Below are 23,761 nucleotides of genomic sequence, written 5' to 3'. Positions count from 1 at the left end.
TAACCAGCTCCTCCAGGAAGATTCTGACAATCCATAGACAGAGACAACTCTTAAAGTAGTGTCTTACTGTGAACACTGAGTGGCCACACAGGCCCCTTTTAGCCCAGGGACCTCAAAACAATGGAAAAGCTTCATCAGTTTACACTTGCCACTCTGTTCCCTTACTGTTCTAAGTTGAATATAATTAATTCTGAGCTGCTTAAATTTATTTCTGCTAAGAATAAATTATGAAACAGAAGCATTGTAAAGGATCACTGATCAATTAAAACAGAGCAGTCAATTTATTGAGTGCTTACTTTATACATAACTCTACCAAGCTAGGTAGTTGCATTGTAGAGGAAAAACTTTTGAGATCAGAGAAAATTTTTCCAAAGCCACACAACTATAGTAAATGGCCAAAATTCCACACTACAAAGATTATAGGCCTTTATCTTATCCTTCACATTATAAAAATTATAAAGGGAAAATAGAAAAAAATGACATGTCCACATACCCTTAACGTTTATCAGGCACATCAATACACAGACTCTGAACCTGAGCCTGGTTTGCTCAACTCTACTCTTACCAGTGAGAAATTCACATGACCCTACATAGATTTGGTACTTCTTCCTCAGTTCCATTGCCCCCTCTCTTTAGAACACATGGATGCTCTGTGTGACAGCTAGATGAGTCTTAGGATATCATCTTAGATATTTACATTTAAATCAGAAACATCAAAGGAATCAAAAGAATGGAATTCTAATAGCTAATTTTTCAGGTGTGCTAAAATAAGGTAAGGAAGATACTTTTGGATGGAGCTTGACCTAAGGACCTAAAAGAGGTGATATGAAACAACCTAGGATGAGTCATCCCTTGGGAGCAGAGGGTGAGAGACTAGCACAAAGTAGGGCCAGCACTCCAGGATCTAACAGGAAAAATAGTTTATTAGTTTGCTAAGAAGTCTGATTTTTTAAAAAATATATATTTTCAAGATTTTTGGAAGCATTAACAGGATAATAATATTGTTTTGATCTGTTATGCTTACCAAGCCTCTGAACAGGCAAAAGCCAGTTGCCAGGAGGAGACACATGACCAACATTAAATCCAGTGGTCTTCTCAGCAGGTCCTTTGCTTGAGCTTCTTGAACAACCTAAAATAGAGGTTTACCTAAAGAGAAAGCCCAGAGTGCCAAAGAAGAATCTCAGATCTACTTAAACCCTGAATGCCATGATGATGGATGACAGAATTTTGAAGATTCACAATTCATATCATATACTACTGGCCATGAAGCTTTAGGAGAATCATCTCTACCCCTTCTATGAAATGAAGAGATGAGACCAGGTGATCTTGAAGAACCTTTCCATCTCTGTTAGTCCAAATTTTTTCTTGAAATGACATTCTATGATTATACAGGTAAGATACACTCATTTGAAAAATAAGAAAATATTAATAAACCATAAACCAGCCATACCACTTTTTCAGTCATATATATTTACATTTATATATACACATATACATACCCATATAAAACCTATTTGGGGCTGGGGAGATGGGATTTAACCCAGGGGCATTTTACCACTTAGCTCCATCCCCAGCACTTTTTTTATTTTTTTATTTTGAGCTGGGTTTTCACTAAGTTTCTGAGGCTGGCCTCAAAATTTCAATCCTCTTGTCTCAGCCTCTTGAGTGAGCAGTATAATACACATGCACAGCTAAAATCTATATTTTTCACAAAATTAGAACTTAGTGTAAAAACAATTTTGCAGTCTCTTTTCACTCAATAACTACCTGTATGATAAGTAACTTCCCACATTATTGAAAATTCCAAAATTTAATACCATATGGAAACACACAGTAGCTTTTTCTCCCACTGCTGGACATTTACACATTTTTCGCTGTTAAATTTAAGGTGATGGTGAACAATGTTCATGAATCTGTCATCTTTTTTTCTTGCAGTACTAGGGATTGAACCCAGGGGCGCTCTTCTACTGAACTATAACCCTCCAGGCCTTTTTATTCTTTATTTTGAGGCAGAATCTCACTAAGTTGCCCAGGCTGGCCTTGAACTTCCAATCCAGGGTCACTGACTATGCAATTTTTAGGTTGAAGAATTGTTAAATTACTTTGCAGAACAATTCTGAACTCATGTTCCTGTTAGCACTATATGATGGATGCATTTGTCCATCACTGTGCTTTAGCATTAAAAATAATAATGAATGGTTCTGTGTGTCTTATGGCATGATTACCCTGCTGGCATAATTACTCTGCTTGCCCACTTTGGCTGTGAATGGAACGGAGGTGTCTCAGAAGAGGTCCTCTAGCCAATCTCCATGTGCTTGAACTTCTTGAGAATCAGACCCTATGTCTATATGGACTACCTTGAACAGCAGAAGCTGTCCAGCCTCCTGCATAGGTGTTATTTACAAATTTCCAGGTGCTCAAACTCAGGCCATTAATAACCCCAGACAAAGCACACATGTGGACCTTACTTAGCACAGTAATTCAGAATCGGATAAAGTTCCCAAAAGGATAGCCTGGCTGATAGAAGCTGGTGAATTCAGACAGAAGCCAACTAGCCTGGCCACATTAACTGAAATGTAAACAAATGCTACACAATCAACACAGTCACACCGATTTAATGCCTCAAATGCTCCAGGCCTCAGAGGCATAATTCAATTCAGTGACCAGTGGACATTTAAAAACAGTTTACATCTAAACTTAATAAAATCACCTTTGAGGGATAATTACAATTTTCCAATGGCTGATTATAGATTCTGAAACCAGCCCAGACAGGAAGACAAGTGTATGGTATGCTTAAGAAAAAAGCAGGGCAAATCCGTGTTCCATACTTCCCTATTTAAAAGAGAAGAAAGAGAAGGTCAAATGTTTATCCAAAGCATACCTAACCACAAGTAATGATTAGGATACCTCCCCATCTCAAATCATCTAAAATTTTTCTATTGACCAGACATTATATTTAAAGAAATAAAGAAGAAAAGAAAGTGAATTTAAAATGATTAGATGTTAACAGGCATATCCTGTCTATAGTATTAAAAAGTACATGTAATATAATATTCTGGTTTCCTGCATGCATAATAACTTTTTACCAGTTTCCAAATACATTTATTGAGTTCTCATTGTGTGTCAAGTTATATATAATGTAAGAAATACTTGCACACTAAATGTTGCCAAAAATGCTAGTCAGCCTCTTTGTATCCTTCTAAGAAGTCAGGAAATCTGTGATACTTCACTGTCTTTTTTTTTTTTTTTTTTTTTTTTTTTTGATTGTTGATGGACCTTTATTTTTATTCATTTATTTATATTCGGTGCTGAGGATCAAACCCAGGGCCTCATACATGCTAGGCAAGTGCTCTACCACTGAGCCACAACCCCAGCCCCACTTCACTGTCTTAATTGTTCAGTGCACTCTTCTGAAAACTGCTCAAAGCCACTTCTTTTTTTTAATTTTTTTAATTAGTTGTTGATGAACCTTTGTTTATTTATTTATATGTGGTGCTCAGAATTGAACCCAGTGCCTCTCACAAGGCGCTCTACTATTGAGCCACAACCCCAGCCCCAAAGCCACTTCTTAAAAGGCCACTTTACAGATAGGAACAGGAATACTTTTATAAAACAGGTTTTTTATAAGCTTGAAATCTTTTAGTTCTGTAATAACCAAAATAACTTATGTATTGTTTAAAAAAAATCCCCATTATTGCAGAAAAGTGAATTTTAAGATAAAGTTTCTTACCTACAATGTTTCCAGGAACAAAAACAACAATGCTCATTATAATGGATCCTACCCAATATAGGCCAATGGTTCTATAACTTTCCCTGTAATGAAAAAATATCTTGACTTAGCACACTCGTCTTAGAATGCTATTACAAAAGATGATCCTCAATATTATGTTTTATTCTAACTAGTGAAGTACATGAATCAAGAGTTATAAATCAAACACAAAGTACCCTAGCAATCAAACATCACCATATGTGATATACTCTTTGTATCCCTTTGGGTGGGAAATTATGCTTACTACCTTGATCTCCTGCTAAATTACAATGTTTTCATCACTGCCACAACTCCCTATTAGATGTAAAACAGCATGAAAGGGAAGAGAAGTTTCAAAGAAAGAAACTGGATGGATATTTTAAATCATTGTAAGTATGAGTAACCATGCAAAATGTGCTTTCCCCTGGCAACACAGTTTTGGCCAACACCCCAAAAGTAGAGATAGTTCATGACACATATCCCATGTTCTAAAGGAGGTGATAGACAGATACCCCAATTTTCACCAATGTTGGGTTATTGGTTAAGATGCTCCTTCAACTGATAACCCAATTACTCAACTTCATACTATAAAGGAGGCTATGAAAAGCTCAAAAGGAGATTCTCTGGAGGGTACAGAAGTAGAGAATAATTGTGCTTTCTACCTTATTCCAGTCCCAAGCCAAATGTAGTCAACCCCATGAGGACCATTCACAATGACTTGTATTGTCCACAGAGGGACAGACAAGAATTAGCTGGAGCTATCCTTTTTTAAATATATATATATTAGTTGTAGATGGACACAGTACCTTTATTTGTTTATGTGGTGCTAAGGATTGAACCCAGTGCCTTACATATGCCACGCAAGTGCTCTACCACTGAGCTACAACCCCAACCCATTAGCTGGAGCTATCTTTGTATGCATGAGGAGAAAGAGTGGGAATAGTCAATCAAACAGCACTTCAACTTTAGATGGGGTAGAAATGCAAGACTTTCTCTAGCCTGTAGCCAAGGGGGAGGCCTGGGAAGGAAGCTTGGCTGGAGTCATCTTGAAAGAAACCTCCCCAGAGTGTGCCTTCTGAGATATGGAAAAGAAGCTATGGGTAAACCATCATGAACAGGGGAATCAAATTCAGCCAGAGAACATTGCTCACTTCAGGGACTGGAACAATGCAAAGGTTTCTGCTGTCAGGGTCTCCAGAGAGCCCCCATGGGTGCGCCACAAGACAGCATTTCATGGCAGAGAACACTAGTGCCCAGATAATAGCAACTGTCACATAAGACTTCCCCTCTTCCTTTAATCTCATGGACATAACACTCCTAGAGTAGCCAGCCCCAGAGAGTTGAAAAGGAGTGTGACAGACTTATCTCCCAAGGCTGGGTGAAGGTCCCCAAGTCTTGGTGCTACGTCTGGCTGCAGGGAAAAGGTTTAAAATGAGATTGAAGTTTTGAATCAGAATGTTCTGAGCTTTAATTCCTGAAAGAGACTTGTTCTTATTAGAAAACATGATTAGAAAGCTAAGACTCAGTCTGCCTGATCTTCACCAGGGTGGGGAAGCAATCCCAGGACACATTTAAAAAGGCAGTGGTACAAAGAAAATAAAGCCACATTGGACACGTACCTGTGGAACTTATATTCAGGTCCAAATGTACCTGATTGTATACTTGCCTCTCTACATACATGTTCCTTACATACCTATTTATTTTTGCTAAGGCACACACAGCAGGCAAACAGACTTACTCCCAAGCTATGGCTGCCACCATCACTAGGTACATCAAATAATGAGCAGAGCCATCCCAGTAGCAGATCATGTGCCCATAGGCAGTATTCAGATACGGCTCACCCTAAAGAAAGCATTAAAAAAAAGTTCATTTTAAATACTCAGTTAAATGTTGAACCCCAGACCTATATTGCAAGTAAAATAAAGCAGAACTACTTGGTATTAGTCTTCTAGGACAAAACTATTCCTACTTAATTGGTAGGAACATGAAAATATAACTATTCTGGAACTTCCAAGGAATCATAAAAAGGCCAATGATGGACAAACATACATCAGTACAAAGGCAAATGGCAGCGTGGGCCAACCTGGCTGCATGGCCAACTCTAAAGCCAGAGGTGCTTAACTTTGGCCAGAGATGTGGCCAAGGAAGACCCTGCTCACTGGCTGGTCTTATCATGCTGATCCCATGGTTGGCTGGGGTGGTCATGGAGAGAGGCACTCATGCCCCTCTTACTTATTTACAGAGAAACAAGCACTGAACTCAGCTTCCCACCACCCTTCTATTCAACCTTCCCATCAACCCTATGGTATGGATACAACTGACTCCATTTCTCAGGTGAGGAAACAGGCTCTAAGAGGTTACAAGACTTGTCCAAAGTCATATAAGTAAGCAGAAATTGTACAACCAAGAAGAGCCATACTTCTGAGAAATTTTTTAATTTTATGAACTTTACAAAGATGAAATTATATGATAAACTATATTTCCCTGTCCAGGTAGCTACTAAGAATATTACTGTGAAATATGCATGGGTTTTTAGTGTCTTTCTGCCTCCACCTTTTTTTCCTTCTTCCATGTACATGTTCTCTTAACTTGTTCCATGTGTTTCCATAATATGCCCTAAGTCTTTTTTTTTTTTTTTTTTTTTTTTTTTTTTTTTTTTTTTGCGGTGCACTGAACCTTTAGTCCTTTCTACAAGAAGAATGCAGATCAATCAGCTAACCAAGTGAGGCATTCTCTTAAGCTTCATGCTTCCCTGGGGCAAGCACTGCTCTTATCATCTTGCCCCACAAATCAAACCAAATCAAAATAGCAGCAGAGGAGAAAACACCACCAAAATTATACTTCTGTACAACTACCTGGCCCACATCATTTCTCTCTATACCATGCCCTGACTAGATAACTAATACAATTTCATTTCATGGTTTCAATCATTCACACCTACTCACCTGGCTCTCAAAGACAGTGGAGGCCTCTCCTGGTGGCTGGATGGACATCTTTAGCAGGATGGTTCATGGGCCCTTCAAATTCATCTGAACTCCAATTCATCAGCTTCTCCTCTCAACCAACATACCCCACCTCGCCTCTGTGTTAACAGCAATACCACTCAACTTCCCAGGTCAAAACAATAGGATATTTTGTTGTTATTGTTGTTGTTTCTTACTCTCCTACAGTCTTGCAAATCCTATCAGTTTTCCCTCTATGGTGTCACCCCACACAATCTACCCTCTTCATTTCGGCCCAGATCAAGCCTCAGTGTCCCTCACTGAACCACTGCTGTGTTTCCAAATGATCTCCCTGCCTCTCACCTCCTTCTCAGCCAACACACTCCTGCTTCTAGTTGAAGTCATGTAGCCTGACTCTTGGCATGTCACTCTGCTCTAAAACTGTTCAAAGCTTGTTACTGCATACAGGGTCAAGCCCCATCCCCTCTACACACCGTCTAGGTCTCCAGAGTCTGGCCCTGTGACTTTACTACTGTTACAACCCAGTTCCTCTTCTCATGTCCCATCTGCCCCTATGCTTACTACCCTCATCAGCTTGACCTCTAACCTTCTGGTCAGCCACCTTCCTCCTGAAGCCTTCCTCCTCTGGCCTCAGTGACCTGGCTTTATGGATTTCTCTTATGTCTCTTTTCCTACCTGCCACAGTTCATTTCAGAGGTTCCTCCTTTTCTGGCCCCACATTCCAATGTTCTGGCTTTAACTGCTTTCCTTCCACATCTGGATAAGTTCCTCTCTTTTCAGACCTGCTGGTACCAACCATACTCAGACAGCCCCCAAATCTGCCAGGACCATTCCTTGGAGCTCAAGACCTACAAAGCTCTGCTAAGCTGCCCCTCAGGCACCTGAAACTCCACATTTCCTCAAATGAATTCAGCACCATCCCTACAAACCTGTACCCAGAGGAAGACACATGCTATTTTTCTTTAAGCCTTTGCCCAAGTGGTCCCTTCTTGGAATGCCTTTTCACCTCCCTGGTCCATCCAAAAGGTTCTCATCCTTTCCCATGGCCATTTTAAAAGCAGCTATAACACTGTCACCAACTTGACAAGGCCTTCCCTGGCTATTTCCAGGGTTAGGTCCTCTGTGCCTAGAGTAAACCTCCATCACCGCCCCTTAGAACAATCCCCACCACTCAGTGAGCCCCTGGACAATAGGAAGTAGGTCTTGTGATCCCAGAGTCTACTTCAATAGATTTCTACAGTTCCTCCCATGCTTCCAATTTACTAGCACCAGCATTTTTCTAAATTCCAAAGCAGGAACCAGGCAGTCATCTTGGGTCTTACCCCACTTCACCCCAAACTTGTCACCAATTCCTAGTCATTCCAGCCAAATGCTCTGAAGTTCACCCCCTCTCTATTTCCCATGCACTGCCTTTGTCTGACCACTTTCATGTCTTTGCTGGCTCAGAAGAAACCTTACTAGTGTTCCAGCTCATGATACTAACCCTTCCCCCATAAGCCCATCCTTCCCAGAGCTGCCGCCTTCCCTGATTTAAAATTTCACCCTGCATACAGGATAACACCCAAAGCACCTTAGGTGGCATACAGAGCTCCCCATTATTTGAAACAGATGAAGATTATGCTTTTGGCCCTGCTTCTTATTTCCTGTGTGACCTTGAGTAAGTCACTTAACCTCTCTGGGGCTGGATCCAGTCCACCACAAAATAAAATAGGACTAGCTCCCTCAAATGCTATGATTTGGTTGGAGGTGGGGTAAATCATCATAATCAAATAGCTTAAGTGCCTCAGTGTTGGTACCTTGCAAATTTAAGATCAATTTGGTTTCTGAGATTAATATATTAACAAACATGCAAATACTAAATTCATTTGAAGTTCCTCATTTAAGGAAAAGATAGGTCGTGTGGTGGGTCAGGAGTAAGGGAAGAGTTATAAAAGCAGAACATTGAAGAGAATTGCTTCCCAATTCCCATGATCTCAACTTATCCTTCAGCTTCACTTACCATGTGAGCAAAACCTAAGTCTGATAGGAAATGATGTTGTGTATTAGACCTGTTTATGGTAAATGAGAGGACTGAATGATGTGACCCAGGTTGCTAACCATTTGGTTTATGCCTCCCAATCATTAAGCAGTCCTTTACCTCTCTCAGGTAATGTGTCATGAACCCGTCAATGATGCCATCTTGTTCCAGTCCTATGATGAGGTTCACCACACTGGTAAATCCAAAAACTGCATACACTAGAGCAAAGAAAGCAGCAGTTTAAAAAGCAATAATACAGAAGATAATTACTAAGAGCTTGGCATTTGCTAAAAATAATGGAATGTTTCTGATGTTTTCCAGAAGATCTATGGGCACTTATCAACAGACCAGCAGACCACACCTGCCTGTTTTCACAGATCTCCCCATCCTCGCCCAAGGGCTCTCACTGAGGGAGCATATGTGTCACAGGGATGAAGAATGATAAAGCCACCACTGACTCATCCCACCTTTGCAGCAGGAACAATGGCAATAACTGAGTGGCTAAAGAAGCAAACCTGTGACTACCAGGTTTAAGATAATAACAGAAGAGGTGAATCATCTCAATGATTACCACACAGGCTAACTCACAGTGTGTTGCACATGTTTGCCTATTTCATACTGAAGATACTGAGGAGGAAGGGGGCTGATGTGCAAATAACAATAACTTTAAGAAAATAGTCCAGTGGTTTTAAAAAAAATTAATACTTATAAGACAGTACAACTGCACATGAAAGAAGGAAAGCTGTCATATCTTAGAGAATCTTATTGAGAGTTGTGTGAAACTCCCAAATGGGCTTAATACTACAAGCAACAAATAAGCCAAGGAATAGTACTTTTTAAACAGTAATACTTATAAGACAGTACAGCTGCACATGAAAGAAGGAACGCTGTCATATCTTTGAGAATCTTATTAAGAGTTGTGTGAAACTCCCAAATGGGCTTAATACTACAAGCAACAAATAAGCCAAGGAATAGTACTTTTTTAAACAGTAAGAGACAAATTCAGCATGTGTTAGTCTGTCAAGAAAGCTGCCTCACTCAGTACTAGGGATGGAATCCAGGGGTGCTCTACCACTGAACTACATCCTCATCATCTTCGTTTTCAAATAGGGTCTCACCTAGTTGCCCAGGATGGCCTCCAACTTGCAAGCTGTAAAGAGCCAAGAACAGAGAGCAGAGAGTGCAGGAGAATGGGGGAGATATCAGTAAGTTAAGTGTGGGTTCCCTGGGGTAAGAAGGGAGGGGAGACAGCATCAGGAGACTAGTCTGGGAAGATAGGCTAGGACCAGATCAGAGCAAGTGCAGTAGTGCAGGGGAAAGGCTATGAATTTGATGTCAGACTGGCCTAGCTCAACTACCAAGCAGCCATAAAACCTTAGGCAAGTAACATAATTTCTCTTAAGTTTCAGAGGTTTTTATATGTGAAATGGGAAAAACTAATCACTCTCAATTCTTCTATTACACCTTTGCCAAGACCCACTGTGGGCAAAGAATGCTCCCCACACTTATAGATGATGGGTTCAGCCATATGGCCTGCTTTGACCAGTGTAGTATGGATGGAAGTGACAGTGATCAGCTCCAAGCCAAGGCTTTAAGGGACATCATTTTCTTTCCACTAGACCCTCTCAGCCTCTATATCTGCCACAAGGCAGGCATGGCCTAGGGAGCTGCTGATCCAAGAACAAGGAGACACATGGAATAACCCTGAATTCAACTCACAGGCTGAAGCGTAGTGGCCTCAGCCAGCCCACAAACCTGTAAGCAAGAAAAAAGTTTTGTTGCTATATGATGCTGAGATTTGGGGAGTGTCTGATATCAAAGCAGACACTAAACAAATAAAATGTCCAGCACAGGAAACACCCAGAGGCCACTGACAGCTTCGCAGGCAGCATCTAAAATGAAAGAGCCTGGGCTTTGGGGCCAGTGCCACTCTCACTAGCTATGTGACCCTAGCTTCTTCATTTACAAGAGGAGGAATATTTGTTGTGAGGATTAAATAGAATAATACTACTAATGTACTCTCAGCCTTCCCAGATATGCTGTAGGTACTCAACCAATAGCATTTTTGTTTATTTAACATGTATGTTTGTCAGACACTGACCTAAGCACTTTACAAATATTACCTTATTTAATGTTTATACAAACCTCCCATGATAGGTATTATTATTTTCCTTTTCATACAAATGTACAAACTGAGGCACTGCATATTTAAGTTCCATGTCAGGCAAGGGGGACTATAAGCACCAGGCTGAGGACAGGAAGCCCATCAAGGAGAGAGGTAGGAGCATGTTGAGGGGTCAGAGGGTGAAGAACAGAGCATGTCTGGCCCTGGCAGTCAGTATCCTTCCACCAGGGAGGCCACAGCTTATGAGAGAGGCCATAGCTTATAGGCAAGGCCACACTGTGTGTTCTGAAACACCCTTGCACTTCTGGCCAGTTATCAGTGGGCCCAGAGTATTCATAATCAAGGAAGAATATGTGACTGAGAACAAACTGTTGTTATCAAGTGGACACAATGGAGACATACCATAGAACAGTGGGTCCCGGGGTGGTTTTCTTTTGACGAGAACACGAGCCAACAGGGCTACGAGGAGCAGGATGAGGGCAGCAACCCCTACAATTGTCCAGGAACTGCAATGACCAGAACAGGGAGGTGGTCACTTATCAAAATAAACACAATAGTGCCTGGAATTTCCTGGCCATTGAATACATTTGCTTCCAGCACTGCATAATTCATACATAATTCTGCCTCTGTCTACAGCTCAGGCCCTATGGAGTTTATTTGCCTCTGGGCCAAAGCCCTATGACTTTAAGGGAACACAACCCCTAGGCCCTCATTCTCCTTTCTTCCCACACCTCTCTCACATTCATAGGATATATCTGGAGGTGCCTCTGCCCTATTCCACCCCCTGAGATGGCCATTGCCCTGCTGCTACCTACCTATTCCTCCCACCCTTCCCCTGGCAGATGATAGGCCTAACCACTGAATCTGCCACCTCCCTCAGGGCCAACCAGAAACCCTCAGACTGAGTTCCAGAGAATGCAGGCATGGTTACGCACACATTCTAGGGGGACAAGACATATTGTGCACCCCTATGTGGCAGGTACTGCTGCATGTCCAGGGTACTGGATAAACAAGAGAAGCCCCAATCTACGGGGAGGGACCCACCTAAATAGGCTCTGAGCTCTATAACCAACAAGGTCACCTCCAGTCTTAAAGCAACACTCTCCTGCATCCCTAGCACTGACAGGGCTTTCAGTTATAGACAAAGAACCACCTGGCTCACTCCAATGGCCTGCTACACGAGAACCCTCTTACAACCTCTTATAGCTACTACAAGCACCACTCAACTGAGACCCCTCCACACCACCACAGCCCAACATTGGAACCTTTGGATAACGTTCACCATAGGCCCCTGGGAAAGAGGAAGAGGATGATGAAGAGAGGGAAGGGGAATGGATGAATGGATGGATGATCAGTTCTATGAAAAGAAAGATGATGACTGTGTCATTGTCCATGTGAGAAACAAAAAACTGGAGGTTTCTGATGATGCACATCAGTGGGGTGCTCCAAGCTCCTCCAAAAGGGATGAGCTTAAGGAGAAGGAAGCTAATGTGGGTCAAGAACATGATGCTGGGTTGAAGTAACCAGTGAAGAGGGAAGAGTCTGTATGTGCTCTACAAGCTGCAAGGTGCTTTAACGATGAGCTTCCTGAGGCAGGTGATAGCAGACAACCCCCTTCCCTTCTCTCACCAAGGGCCTGAACTCACAGCCTGCATGATCACATGGCTGGTGCTCTTCTGGAGAATAAGAAGCAGTGTAAACTGGTTCACAGCATCCTTTCATGCTCTTCACCTCTAGGGGAAGAGGAAAGAATGAAGGGAAAGTGGGGCAGCAAATCATCTCTGCCTCCCAGCACTGTCCCCAGAGACCCTTTTCTGTCAGCAAAGTGCAGCTTCTGCTCAAAACAGGCAGAAACAAGTCCAAAAGGAACTCTGGGGGATGAATAAGAACTGCAACTAACCCAAGGTGAAAGCATTGTTAGTCTTGAGGGTAAGAGTGGTCACTGACACCCGTCTATGAACATATCTATATGGATGAGAATGAGTAAAGTGTATATGTGAGAGAGAGACCCCAATTCTTTCCTGAACTCTCACTATTTGCTTTTTCTGTTTCTCAGACTTTCATAAAAGGTCTGGTGGGAATAAAGGAAGCTCAAGTTAACAAAGTCAAGCATCACTGAAAAGCCCCTGTGCACAAGATGCTGAGCTGGGCAGGACGACACTAGGGAACTATACCCTGGGAAGGTAAGCTCTGACCACAGGAGAGAACTTTTATAGGAAAGGTGCAGTTAAGGGGCCAGGTTGGCTCAAAGCAGAGAGAAATCTTTCAGTTAGAAGAAGGGTCTACAAAGGAAGCAGAATTTTACTCGGGGCCATAGAGCCCAGGCGTGGCTTCAACATTCAACAATAGGGAGGAAGGTAGAAGGAACTGTGAGCAAGGGCAAGGAAGCAGGAAGGCAGAAGGGTGTTCAAGGGGCAAAGATGGTGTGGTGTGGCTGAAGCACTAGTGAGGTGAGGGCTGAGGTTCAGAGATGTGCAGGGGGCTAAGGCAGAGGGGAGGAAGTCTTTGCCACAGTCTGGTAAGAGAGGGCCAGCCCCAAGAACTGACAGGAGGGAATGGATACTAGACTAGCTCTAGACTTGTGGGGAAGGAGATAGGAGAAAGGGACTGGAGAAAGAGTAATAGGCCATGAGATTTTAACCTGTGGAAAGAAAAGAAGAATGGTTGGAACTAATTATTGAAAACACTGTAGGACTTAACAATGTCATCAATAAGGCACGGTGGTACATAATTCAGGCTGTATTCAGTAAATGCCATCATCATCTTCCCAAAGGCCCAAACCTCAGGGTCATCCTCAAATCCTCTCTTTACTGCTATGCAACCCTTTTGCAACAGGCAGCTCTCCCCCTGAATTTCCACCACACCCATCTACTTCCTTCCCCTACTTTGCTCATTGTTCCCCTGCCTATAAGGATTTGTCACCAGATCTTGCTGTAGCTGAAGTGTTACCCCTTCCAAGAAGCCTTCCCTAACCACCAGCCCCCTTCTTAGTCACCCTAGTTTATTGTCATCGTAGCATGTTTCTGTCTGTTTATATATTTGTTGATGTCTCTTCCAGTACTTGCCTCCCCAACTTTTTCTGGCCTGTTCATAGCTATGCCCCCAACCCCTGGAACAGCACTAAGCACACAGTAGGTACTTAATAAATATTCACTAAACTGTCCATAATGCTATTTTAGAAGCACAGTGTCTCTGTGCACTATATTGAGAGGCACATAACCCAGAGCTGCTTTTTCCAGAAGATGCACCCAGAGACTGGGTCAGACCAAAGGCAGACACTGCCAGTGCTCAATACAGGTGCTCTCTGGATAAGGTGACCACAGAAGGAGAGAGAAGTCACTACCCTGTGTGCAGACACTTGTCTACAGCCTGGAGTCGAGAGGGGGTTTGCAGGGTAGAGACTGATGCAATTTCCTTAGCACCAACTGCTGTAAGAAACATAGCAGGTTACTTCCTCCCCCAGCTCCACCACCACCAGACAGCAACCAAAATCACCAGGCACGAAGGTTGGCACCTTTCCATTGCCCTCCCAGGCCTTTAGCTGCCCATGGGGGAAAGTGTTGGTTAGTCAGTGATCCCTTCAGAGAAGTGGGAAGCAGGGCTTTGATCCAAAGCCTGTGCTGCCTCCTTCAGCCCCACCCATGTCCTTAGCATTGATCTGTCCTGCCTCTGCTCCCCGCCCCCATCTTCTCTTCCATTCATAAGGCCCCTTCACAAACAATTCTCACTGGATCCTTACAACAGGATGCAAATATAGTCCATTTAGCAGACCAGAAAACTGAGGCCAGGCTACACTGTTAGTGGCAAAGCCAGGCCTAGAACCAGGGCTATTTCTGCTAGTCATTTACAACAGCTTCTAAAATTAAGAAATGGTAAGTATGTGAAAGTCCTTACATGGAAACGTCTTTGTGAAATGGGAACGGAACAAGGCACACGCAAGATAAAATGGCCAAGCTGGTAGTTTCCGTGTTTGTTCCGCTGACTACTGGCCCTGAGCTCCTTAAGGGCAGGAGAATTGCCGAACTGACCTCTATAAGCCCGGCACGGTGTTACACGGAGCCGGCGCCCAGCACTTGGTCCCTGAATTGCACCAGTCTGGGCAGGGGCCCCGGCCCATGCGACCCTTGGGAGTCTCCCCCCCGGCTCTACCCGGGAGGACAGGACCTCTGGAGCGGCGGAACTCTGCCCCGCAGCCTTGGATCCAAGAGCCATCCGAAAAGTTGCCACGTCTCCCACGTGAGGACCTGGCTCCTGCCGCCCTACTACGCGCCCCCAGCCGCGCCCATTCACTTACTCGTGGTGGGCCGCCAGGTGGTTGAAGATGTAGGTGACCGGGATGGCCGAGAGGGACAGCACAAACACCCCGGTGGCTGCAGAGGCACTCATCGCCGCCGCCGCGCCGCTCGCCCTTCACCGCATCCCTCCAGGCGCCCCGCCCTGGCTTCCGGCGGCTCCCGCGCCCCTCGGCGTTGGCCCTTGCAGATGCCCGCCCAGCGCCGGGCGCCGCACCCCCCACACCGCTCCCTCAGCGGTCCCTCGGCAGGCCAGCGGTGTACCCCGCGCCCAGCAGCGCCGGCCGGGATGTGCAGGGCTGCGGCGCAGTCCAGGGAGGCTTCTTCGCTGTGCTCCTGCCACCGGTGCCAGGGCTCAGCGGCGAGTGCGGGACCGCGCTGAGGGGCAGCGACACCCACCGCTGGGGACAGGTGACCCCGGGGCCGCGCACTCTGCGGAAGGCAGCGGCCCAGGCGGCGGGCGCTTTCTCCAGCCCTGGGCACAGCGGGAGCTGGTCATCTACGAGTTGGAGAGACGCTGGGCTGAGCTGGGGGCCAGGGGAGGGTGGAGCCTGGTCCCAGGGTGTCAGAGAGGGCAGGGCCCGCGAGAATGTCCACAGGGAAGCCCACAGCCCAGAGACCGGGTGGTGCAAATACTCCTAGAATCATGGAACTTCTCTGCCCAGCAGCTTTCAGCCAGCAGCAAGCACAGCTCCTGTGCAGAGTAGTATCCCTGCTTTAAATCCTGGCTGCCCACTCATCAGCCGTTGACCTTTATCAAGTTATTTAACCACTCTGTGTCTTTTTCCTAATCTGTGAAACGGTGATTACCTGCTCCATAGTGTGATTTGGGGACGAATGGAGTTAACATGTATAAAGTGCTCAACCCTGCACTGCTCAACATGCTCCTGTATACCGCAATCTCCCTTCCACATCACCGCCACTCTTTTTCTTTTTGAATTAATAATGTCCCTGTGAGAAATGCCCTGATTTAAGAGACCAGAGCAGCATATATTTCTATTCTAGTCAGTGTTCCTGGAAGCTAGGTTAGGACCAGCCAGCCTTCACTAGGCCCTACAGGGTACAAAGAGTAGAAGACAAAATCTGTCCTCAGAATATTGTCATATGCTTACTGATTATGGAGAATAATGAATACTAAGTGTTGTTCTGACTGACTGCTTTCTGCAGGTGGTGATAGTTCAGAAAGCTTCTTGGGACTAACCCTGGATTGGTCCAAGACAGGAGAAGGGTTAGGAACTGAGTTTTAGAGGGAGAACATCTTAGCCACAGAAGGATATAATGCATGTCTTATGTCCTTAAAATTGAGAGAAAATTCACGAGGCCACTGGCTCATTTTAGACATGAGGAAAAGGAGCCACAAAGAGGGTATGACCTACTCCAGGACTATTCAGCTTTTCTTTTCTTTTTTTTTTTTTTTTGGGGGGGGGGTGCTGGAGATCAAACTAACTCAGGGCCTTGTGCTTACAAGGCAAGCACTCTACCAACTGAGCTACCTCCCCAGCCCCCTATTCAACTTTTCAAAAGCCAGCTTTCCTGATCCCTTGTCCTAGCTCTTCTTAAAGACTTCTCCAACTCTGAGCACATAGTGATAAAACTTTGGCCCAAACTATGACATTTCCAGTTTCTTCAAGAGCTATCCTCACCTGTAACCTGGATATCACCTTCAGTGAATGATCGCCTTATATCATCATTATCTAATGAAAATATAATGTAAGCCATAAATGTGAACCGCAGGTATACTTCAAATTCTCTAGTAGCCATATTAAAAAGGTAAAAAGAATCAAGTGGAATTCCATCTTAGTGGTATATTTTATTATGCCCAATGTATCCAAAAAGATCATCATTTCAACAAGTCATCAATATGAAATATATTGAGGTTAATGAGATTTTTTTCAGTCTGTCTTCAAACTCCTTTGTGTATTTGATATAGCGCATCTCAGTTCAGACTGGCCACATTTCAAGTACTCAACCAACACAAGTGACTAGTGGCTTCTGTATTAGACATTCCAGTTCCAGATTTCCTCCTATCATATTGACCTGATTTCAGTCATTCTCTCTGCTACTATAAGAATGAGTGTGAGCTGGGCACAGTGGTGCTCACCTGTAATCTCAACAACTCAGGAGACTGAGGCAGGAGGATCACAAGTTCAAGGATAACCTCAGCAACTTAGCAAAGCCCTAAGCAACTTAGAGAGACCCTGTCTCAAAACAAAAAATAAAAGGGCCTGGGATGTGGCTCAGTGGTAAATGGCCCCTGGGGTTAACCCCCAGTACAAAAACAAAAATAATGGGAGTGATAAAAATCACTAACCAATTTATTTTCTCAACAGACATCCTGTGAGACTATCCTGTTTCCACTGTTCTAAGAGGATACACAAAGGTGAGTTACAAATTGCCCAAGAAACTAACAGTCTAGTGTGAGAGAAAGACATGTGAATATTCACCATACAATGACGTAAAAGACATGTACAAATCTGTGGAAATTAACCAATTCTATCTGGAGGAGCCCAGAAAAGCTTCAAGGAGGAGGTGATATTTTTTAAAACCAGCCTTAAGAAGCTGGCCAAGCAGACGAGGAGGAGATGAGCTTCCCAGACAATGGAGACAGAGCATGTTCAAAGCAGAAACATGTAAGAGAGCAAATCACATCATGAACTACAAGTGATCTGGTCTTGCTGGAACTACTGATATACAGGGTGGGAAGGGACAGGAGGTGAGGATGGAGAGGTGATCCCATCTCAGAGAACCTTAAGTTCAGGAAACCATTTTAGATTTTATAAGTGGGAGGAGGTGCTGATTGATTAGAGTAGCATCTTTCAAGTTCTGCTTTTAAAGCAGCTGGTATGTACCATGGCTTGCAAGGAAGAGAGAAAAGAAGCAGGAAGAAAAATTAGGAAGCTACTACAGTTGTTCTTGGGAGATATGATAGGACCTAAACCAAAGCAATGACAGCAAGTAAGAAGAGAGGATAGGAATTAGTGAAAGTTGGGAGGAAGACACTAGAGATGAGTTTGGTTTTGGACATGTTGGATTTTCAGTACCCCTGAAGCTTTCAAGGAGAAGCTATTCCATAAGCAATTGGGAGTGTCAATCTGTGGTCCTAAGAGAGGCACAGGCTGCAGATACAGGGTTTGGGGTCATCAACATAGAGGCAGGACTTTAAGTCAAAGAAATGGGTAGATCAAAGAGAACAGGAGTCACTTGAGAGGGGGCGGTGAGCATTGCCATCAGCAGAGTAGCCCCTGGGTATCTGACAGAAACATCCAGCATCCCAGCACTGAGACTTGCTTCCTTAGAACCCATCAGGGACTCAAAGTTTTCATATATTGTGACATACATATTGGAGCTATATGACTTTCGTTTTGGATGGCTTCCCTTAGTGCCAAAAATGTAAGTGGCCAGAATTCTTGTAGTTATTGGGAAGAGTGTTTCATAGGAACAAGCCTTGGTGTGGGTAGGTCATAAATCCAGTGAATATAAACTCCTTCTGCAACAGTATAGTACTCTATAGATTAAACAGCAATTCCATTAGCATTATCTCCTGTAATCCTCACAACACCTGAGGAATATTGACCCATTAATAAATGAAGAAATTGGTACTCAAAGAAGTTGACTGACTTGCTCAAGGTCAAGGAGCTAAGAAAAGAAAGGAAAACTTGATTCCAAGTCTCCTGACTTGGAGCCACTTGTACTCATGGTACCAAAGTGACCAGCAGCTGCTGTGCTTGGCACTTTAGGAAATGATGGTTGGGGGCTGGGGATGTGGCTTGATGGTAGAGAGCTTGCCTTGCGTGTGCAAGTCCATGGGTTCATGTCCTAGATTCGCCTAGTTAACCCATTGCTCAGGAGGTCTGCAGGTCTGCTTATATGTGGCTTTTTTAAAAAGGTATTCAGACAATGAAGATGTTTGGTTTTTGATCTTGGGGTTTTTTTCTTTTCTTTTTTTTTTTTTTTTGTTTTTTTTGGTTTTTTTTTGTTTTTTTTTTTTTTTTTTTTGTATAGCTATCTCACAAGCCACTAAGTCTAATATTGTAACATAACCAATCACCAAATTTAACTTAAAGCTTCCTGAAAGCAAAATCAGAAACATAGGGAGCTATATACTGCCCATCACCATTTTTGTAGCATCAATTCAAAATAACTGGTTAGTGAGGAATTAAATTGAAGGCCCCCCTCACTATGCCCGTTTCTGCCATGGAGAAAAAAGTGAAAGCAGAACTTTGAAAAACTTGGTCACATGAGAAGTAGGAACTAACAGTGTGTTGCTGGATATGGACAGAGTAGCTCAGATGAATGTTCTTCTGAAAGTAGAAGTCAACCCACTTTTTCCTCTTTAATACCCTCAGCCCTAAGGCCTTCTCTCTTCCTCTCTTCACATAATTTGTTTCCACTTTTTATCCTTCTGATCAAAGTTCTGTGTTCTTATGAAAGCCTACATGGTGTGGACAAATGTGTAAGAGGTAATCACATTGTTCTTTGGGGTGTATAGGGACAAAGCAAATGACCTGAGAGTGATCAGGCCAAGGATGTTATGTTTTAGTGGGTGTGTCACTAGGATCATGTCTGGAGAAGGGAACAAGGAAGGGCCAGCCCACCCCACCAAAAAAAAATTAATAATAATGCTACTGGAAGAATCTCTCCATGCATGGGTCTTCCTGACTCCTTTCACTAACCATGAATGGGCTGCAATCATTAACATAGATTTTAGGTAGGGTAAAGGTGCGTGTGTGCAGCTCCTAACAATGCCAGGCATAGAAGATATGTGTAATTAATGTTAACTGCAGTGGGGGAAAGGAGAGAGGAGGAAACCATGTAGAGGGAGAAAGGAGGGAAAGAAAAATAGGGAGTGGGAAGGAAGGAGTACAGTAGGAATAGAGTAATAAGAGAATAAAACAAAAGAAAAGGTAAAGTTAGTGTGTAAAATATTTTTCAAAGGTCCTGTCCAGTTGCCAGAGGAGGTCTGCAATTTTGTCCTGGGTTACCTAGCAACCAAAGCAAGAAGGGAAACAAAATCAGTTATAACATTTATAGTGTCCATAAGATTAAAAACAGAGCAGTTGCTCAGAAAAACTCTCTTCTGGCTCCTCTTAAAGGGAACACTGTGTCCTATAGTCTTTCCTCAGCAACATTCCTACGTAAATATAGAATCAAATTCTGAACAGTTGTCCTCCAGTATATCCTCAATGCAGGTGACTGGCATATTGCCAAGTGCCACTCAGTAAACTCAAGTGCTCAAAACAATTTCATGGAAAAAAGAACTCTCTGAAGATTTGGCTTTATTCAGTGATTTTATTAAATCTAGACAGGAATGGAAGATACCATCACTTCCAGTCCAGGGCAGCATCACCAAGCGATTCTGATCTTCTCCTGTTGAGGCATCATCTTCTAGTCCTTCCCAACAGGGCACACTAAAAATATTCTTCTCACATGCCAACTTAAACCTATCTGCCCACTCTGATAAAAGGAAATTGATGAATATCCTTCAAGCAATGCTCTATGCATATTATTTCATGAAAGAAAGTTTTAATACAAATGAGATAATTTGAAGTTATGACAGATGACAAGAAAGAAGAAATGTTCTATGTTGATAAGTAAGGACAGAACATTATGATGTGAGAAGCAGACAGATGGAGAATAATTTGACATTCTGTATGAAAAGTGTGAGCAAGGACGAGGATTAAATCAAAATCCAAGGTTGCCATAATGTTCAAACTGCCCCTGAGGCTACAAAAAGGGATTTCATATATTCAGATTTGGTTAGAAGAATTGGAGACAGATTAAGGGCTTCCTACACACATACATACACACACATTTTTTTTTAAAGAAGAAACAATATGATTCTTGAAAAAGAAAGTGGTTGGGCTGGGGATATAGCTCACTTGGTAGATTGCTTCAAGCACAAGGCCCTGGGTTCAATCCCCAGCACCGCAAAATTTAAAAAAATGAAAAGAAAAGAAAATGGTACTCTTAGTAGACCAGAAAGTTTGAAGGATACTCAGAATTTGTAATAACTGTTTTACTTTGGGGACCACAAAGGAGCCATACTTCCCCCAAGAACTTGACTTTAGACTTGGCATATAATGTGTTGTTACCAATGAGATATTACCAAATTTAAACAGAAGCTTGTAAGTGTGCACTCACATTTTGTTCTCTTGGAATGCTCCATAGATAAAGATTTATTCCAGTTACCATGCTTTGAGGAAGCTCAAGCAGCCATGAGAGAGAGAAACATGGAGAACAGCCTCGCTGAGAGCCTCAGTGAAGTTCCCAGCTATTCACCAGGCTCAATAATCAACCATGATAGAAGGTTATTTTGAACCTCCCAGTTATCCCAACACTTAACACCACATGAAGTAAAATAAATAAATAAACACCTTCTTGATGTCATACCCTTGTAATCACAGACTCAGAAGGCTGAGGCAGGACCATCACAAGTTTGAGGTCAGGCTGGGCAACTTAGCAAGAACCTATCTCAAAAAATAAAAAGGGCTGGGGATGTAGCTCAGTCGGTGGAGTGCCCCTGGGTTCAATCCCCAGTACCACAAAAATAAATAAATAAATAGGCAGAAAGTATAAAAGAGCAGGGAATAAAAGACTCAGAAATCTGGCATCTGTCTCATTAGGAAAAACAGAAAATACCAAATGAAATAATATCTTTTTTTTGGTACTGGGGATTGAACTCAGGGCACTCAACCACTTAACCAAATCTCCAGCCATTTTTTGTATTATACTTAGGAAAAAGGTCTCACTGAATTGCTTAGGGCATCAGTAAATTGCTGAGCCTGGCTTTGAATTCATGATCCTCCTGCCTCAGCCTCCCAAACTGCTGAGATTACAGGCATGTGCCACTGTGCCCAGCAATAGAATATTTTTGTTAGCTTGGAGAAATTTGAAACTTTAAGACTGAAAGGGTCCAATGAACAAAATTAAAGAAAAAAATACAAACTTTGCCCCCTAGCATTCCTAGTTCCCCTTGCCCTAGTCTACTAATTTATTTCATAGCATTTTTCTCCTGCTAGCATACTAATAACTTTCTTATGTGTTATGCATATGAATTATAACCTGTCACCCCTGTTGTGCTGTAAGCTCGACAAGGGCAAGAATCTTTGTCTCATTTGTTCACTGATGAAGCCCAGTACATTTTTTTTGTTTTCGGTACTGAAATTGAACCTAGGGGCAGTTTACCTTTGAACTACATCCCCAGGCCTTTTATTTTTTATTTTGAGATAGGGTTTCACTAAGTTTCTTAGAGCCTTGCTAAATTGCTGAAGCTGGCCTTGAACTTATGATTCTCCTGCCTCAGCCTCCCATGTCTCTGAGATTACAGGTGTTCACCTCTGCACCCAGCTGAAACCAGTACTTTGAACAGTGCCTGGTACCCAGTAATCATCAGTAAAAATTTGTCAAATTGATTTAAGACTTAAACACTCCTGGCAAAATTTCGTAACTCCAGTCTTAAACAGGAAATCCTCAAATATTTCCAATTTCCTATTAAAGAAAACAAGAAACAGAATAGTTTCCCAACATTGGATCCTGGAAAACTAAGAGAAACATCTTCATAGTTAGCAAGGAAACAAATCTTGGAACTAGAATTCTAAATCTTGCCAAACTATCAGGTTTTTGTGACTATAATAATAGGGCATTTGAGATATACAAGAACTCAGGATGTTAATTATCCATGCTCTTCAGCAGAAAATAAAAGTGTTCAAATTTATTTTCCAGCAAAACTTTTTTAAAAGGGACAACAAAGACAACATGGGATACAAGACACTGCAACCCTTCTTGCAAAGTGAAAGAAGCCAATGAGAAATTAGGAGAATTCATTTTATTAAGATGCTGGAAGGATCTTATTGGTCCAACAACTTAAATGACATAAACATTTACATTTATTAATATTTTCTGGATCCAATCACTCTCCCCATTGAGTCAATGACTTCTTTTCTTCACTGTCAGCCTTTCCTATATTGTTGAATTGCAGAATTTCATAAGTTGACTAAAGTGATGTCAGAGAATGCCTTATTTACAAAATAAAAATTTGATTGTCAAACTAGTTAACAAAGAGCAAAGTGATGAAAACATAGTTATGATAAGTGCTTCAAAGAGTAAGATTTGAATATCAAAATATCCATGGGCCAGGATGGACTTGGGCCTGATCCAAGGGGACTAATTTCATCAATGACCAGTTTATTAGCTTATATTTTAGCAGTTTACTTTTCTGTAAACTGTGAGATCTTGAATAATGAATAATCAGAAAATAAGAATTCTGTGTATGACAATGGAATTTTATTCATCCATAAGGAAATGAAATTATGTCATTTTCAGGAAAATGGATGGAACTGGAGAACATTATGTGAAGTGAAATGAGCCAAACTCAGAAGGACAATGGTTGTATGTTTTCTTTCATTTGTGGAAGCTAAAAAGGAAAAAGGAAAAGAATGGTGGGGAGATCTCATGAAAATAGAAGGGAGATCAGTAGAGTAGACCAGGGGATGGGGACAGGAAGAGAAAAGGGAAATACTGGGGAATAATGTTGGTCAAATTATACTGTTATATTGTGTGCATGTATGAATACATAACAACAAAACCCAGCATTATGTATAACTATACTGTGCCAAT

General features: G+C 42.5%; 1 protein-coding gene and 1 long non-coding RNA gene across 5 annotated transcripts in view; one reads left to right on the top strand and one right to left on the bottom strand.

Moving 5' to 3' along the window:
- TM6SF1 (transmembrane 6 superfamily member 1) overlaps nucleotides 1–15,812 on the bottom strand; it is a 26,528-nt gene extending 10,716 nt beyond the window's left edge. Inside the window, exons 1-8 of one of the 4 annotated variants that reach the window (XM_079128477.1) lie at nucleotides 15,148–15,807; nucleotides 12,500–12,586; nucleotides 11,256–11,359; nucleotides 8,849–8,946; nucleotides 5,487–5,590; nucleotides 3,731–3,813; nucleotides 2,711–2,832; nucleotides 1,025–1,129 (exon numbers count right to left, since the gene is read on the bottom strand). In XM_079128477.1, the coding sequence (XP_078984603.1) occupies nucleotides 1,025–1,129; nucleotides 2,711–2,832; nucleotides 3,731–3,813; nucleotides 5,487–5,590; nucleotides 8,849–8,869 (435 nt within the window). In that variant the 5' untranslated portion in view covers nucleotides 8,870–8,946; nucleotides 11,256–11,359; nucleotides 12,500–12,586; nucleotides 15,148–15,807. Of the gene's footprint in view, nucleotides 1–1,024; nucleotides 1,130–2,710; nucleotides 2,833–3,730; nucleotides 3,814–5,486; nucleotides 5,591–8,848; nucleotides 8,947–11,255; nucleotides 11,360–12,499; nucleotides 12,587–15,147 lie in introns of all 4 variants that reach the window. The other 3 variants (XM_079128475.1, XM_079128478.1, XM_079128476.1) reach the window with 3 other exon arrangements.
- Nucleotides 1,125–23,761, top strand: LOC306654668. The gene is made up of 5 exons (XR_013762023.1): nucleotides 1,125–1,392; nucleotides 9,050–9,933; nucleotides 12,910–13,036; nucleotides 17,476–17,525; nucleotides 22,868–23,761. It is a non-coding gene; the product is annotated as an uncharacterized lncRNA (long non-coding RNA).

This window comes from Sciurus vulgaris, assembly GCF_902686455.1.
Source record: "Sciurus vulgaris genome assembly, chromosome: 2".
In the NCBI taxonomy this organism is placed as follows: Eukaryota; Metazoa; Chordata; class Mammalia; order Rodentia; family Sciuridae; genus Sciurus; species Sciurus vulgaris.
The sequence above is the reverse complement of the archived record's forward strand: the minus strand, read 5'-3'. Positions and strand labels throughout refer to the sequence as shown.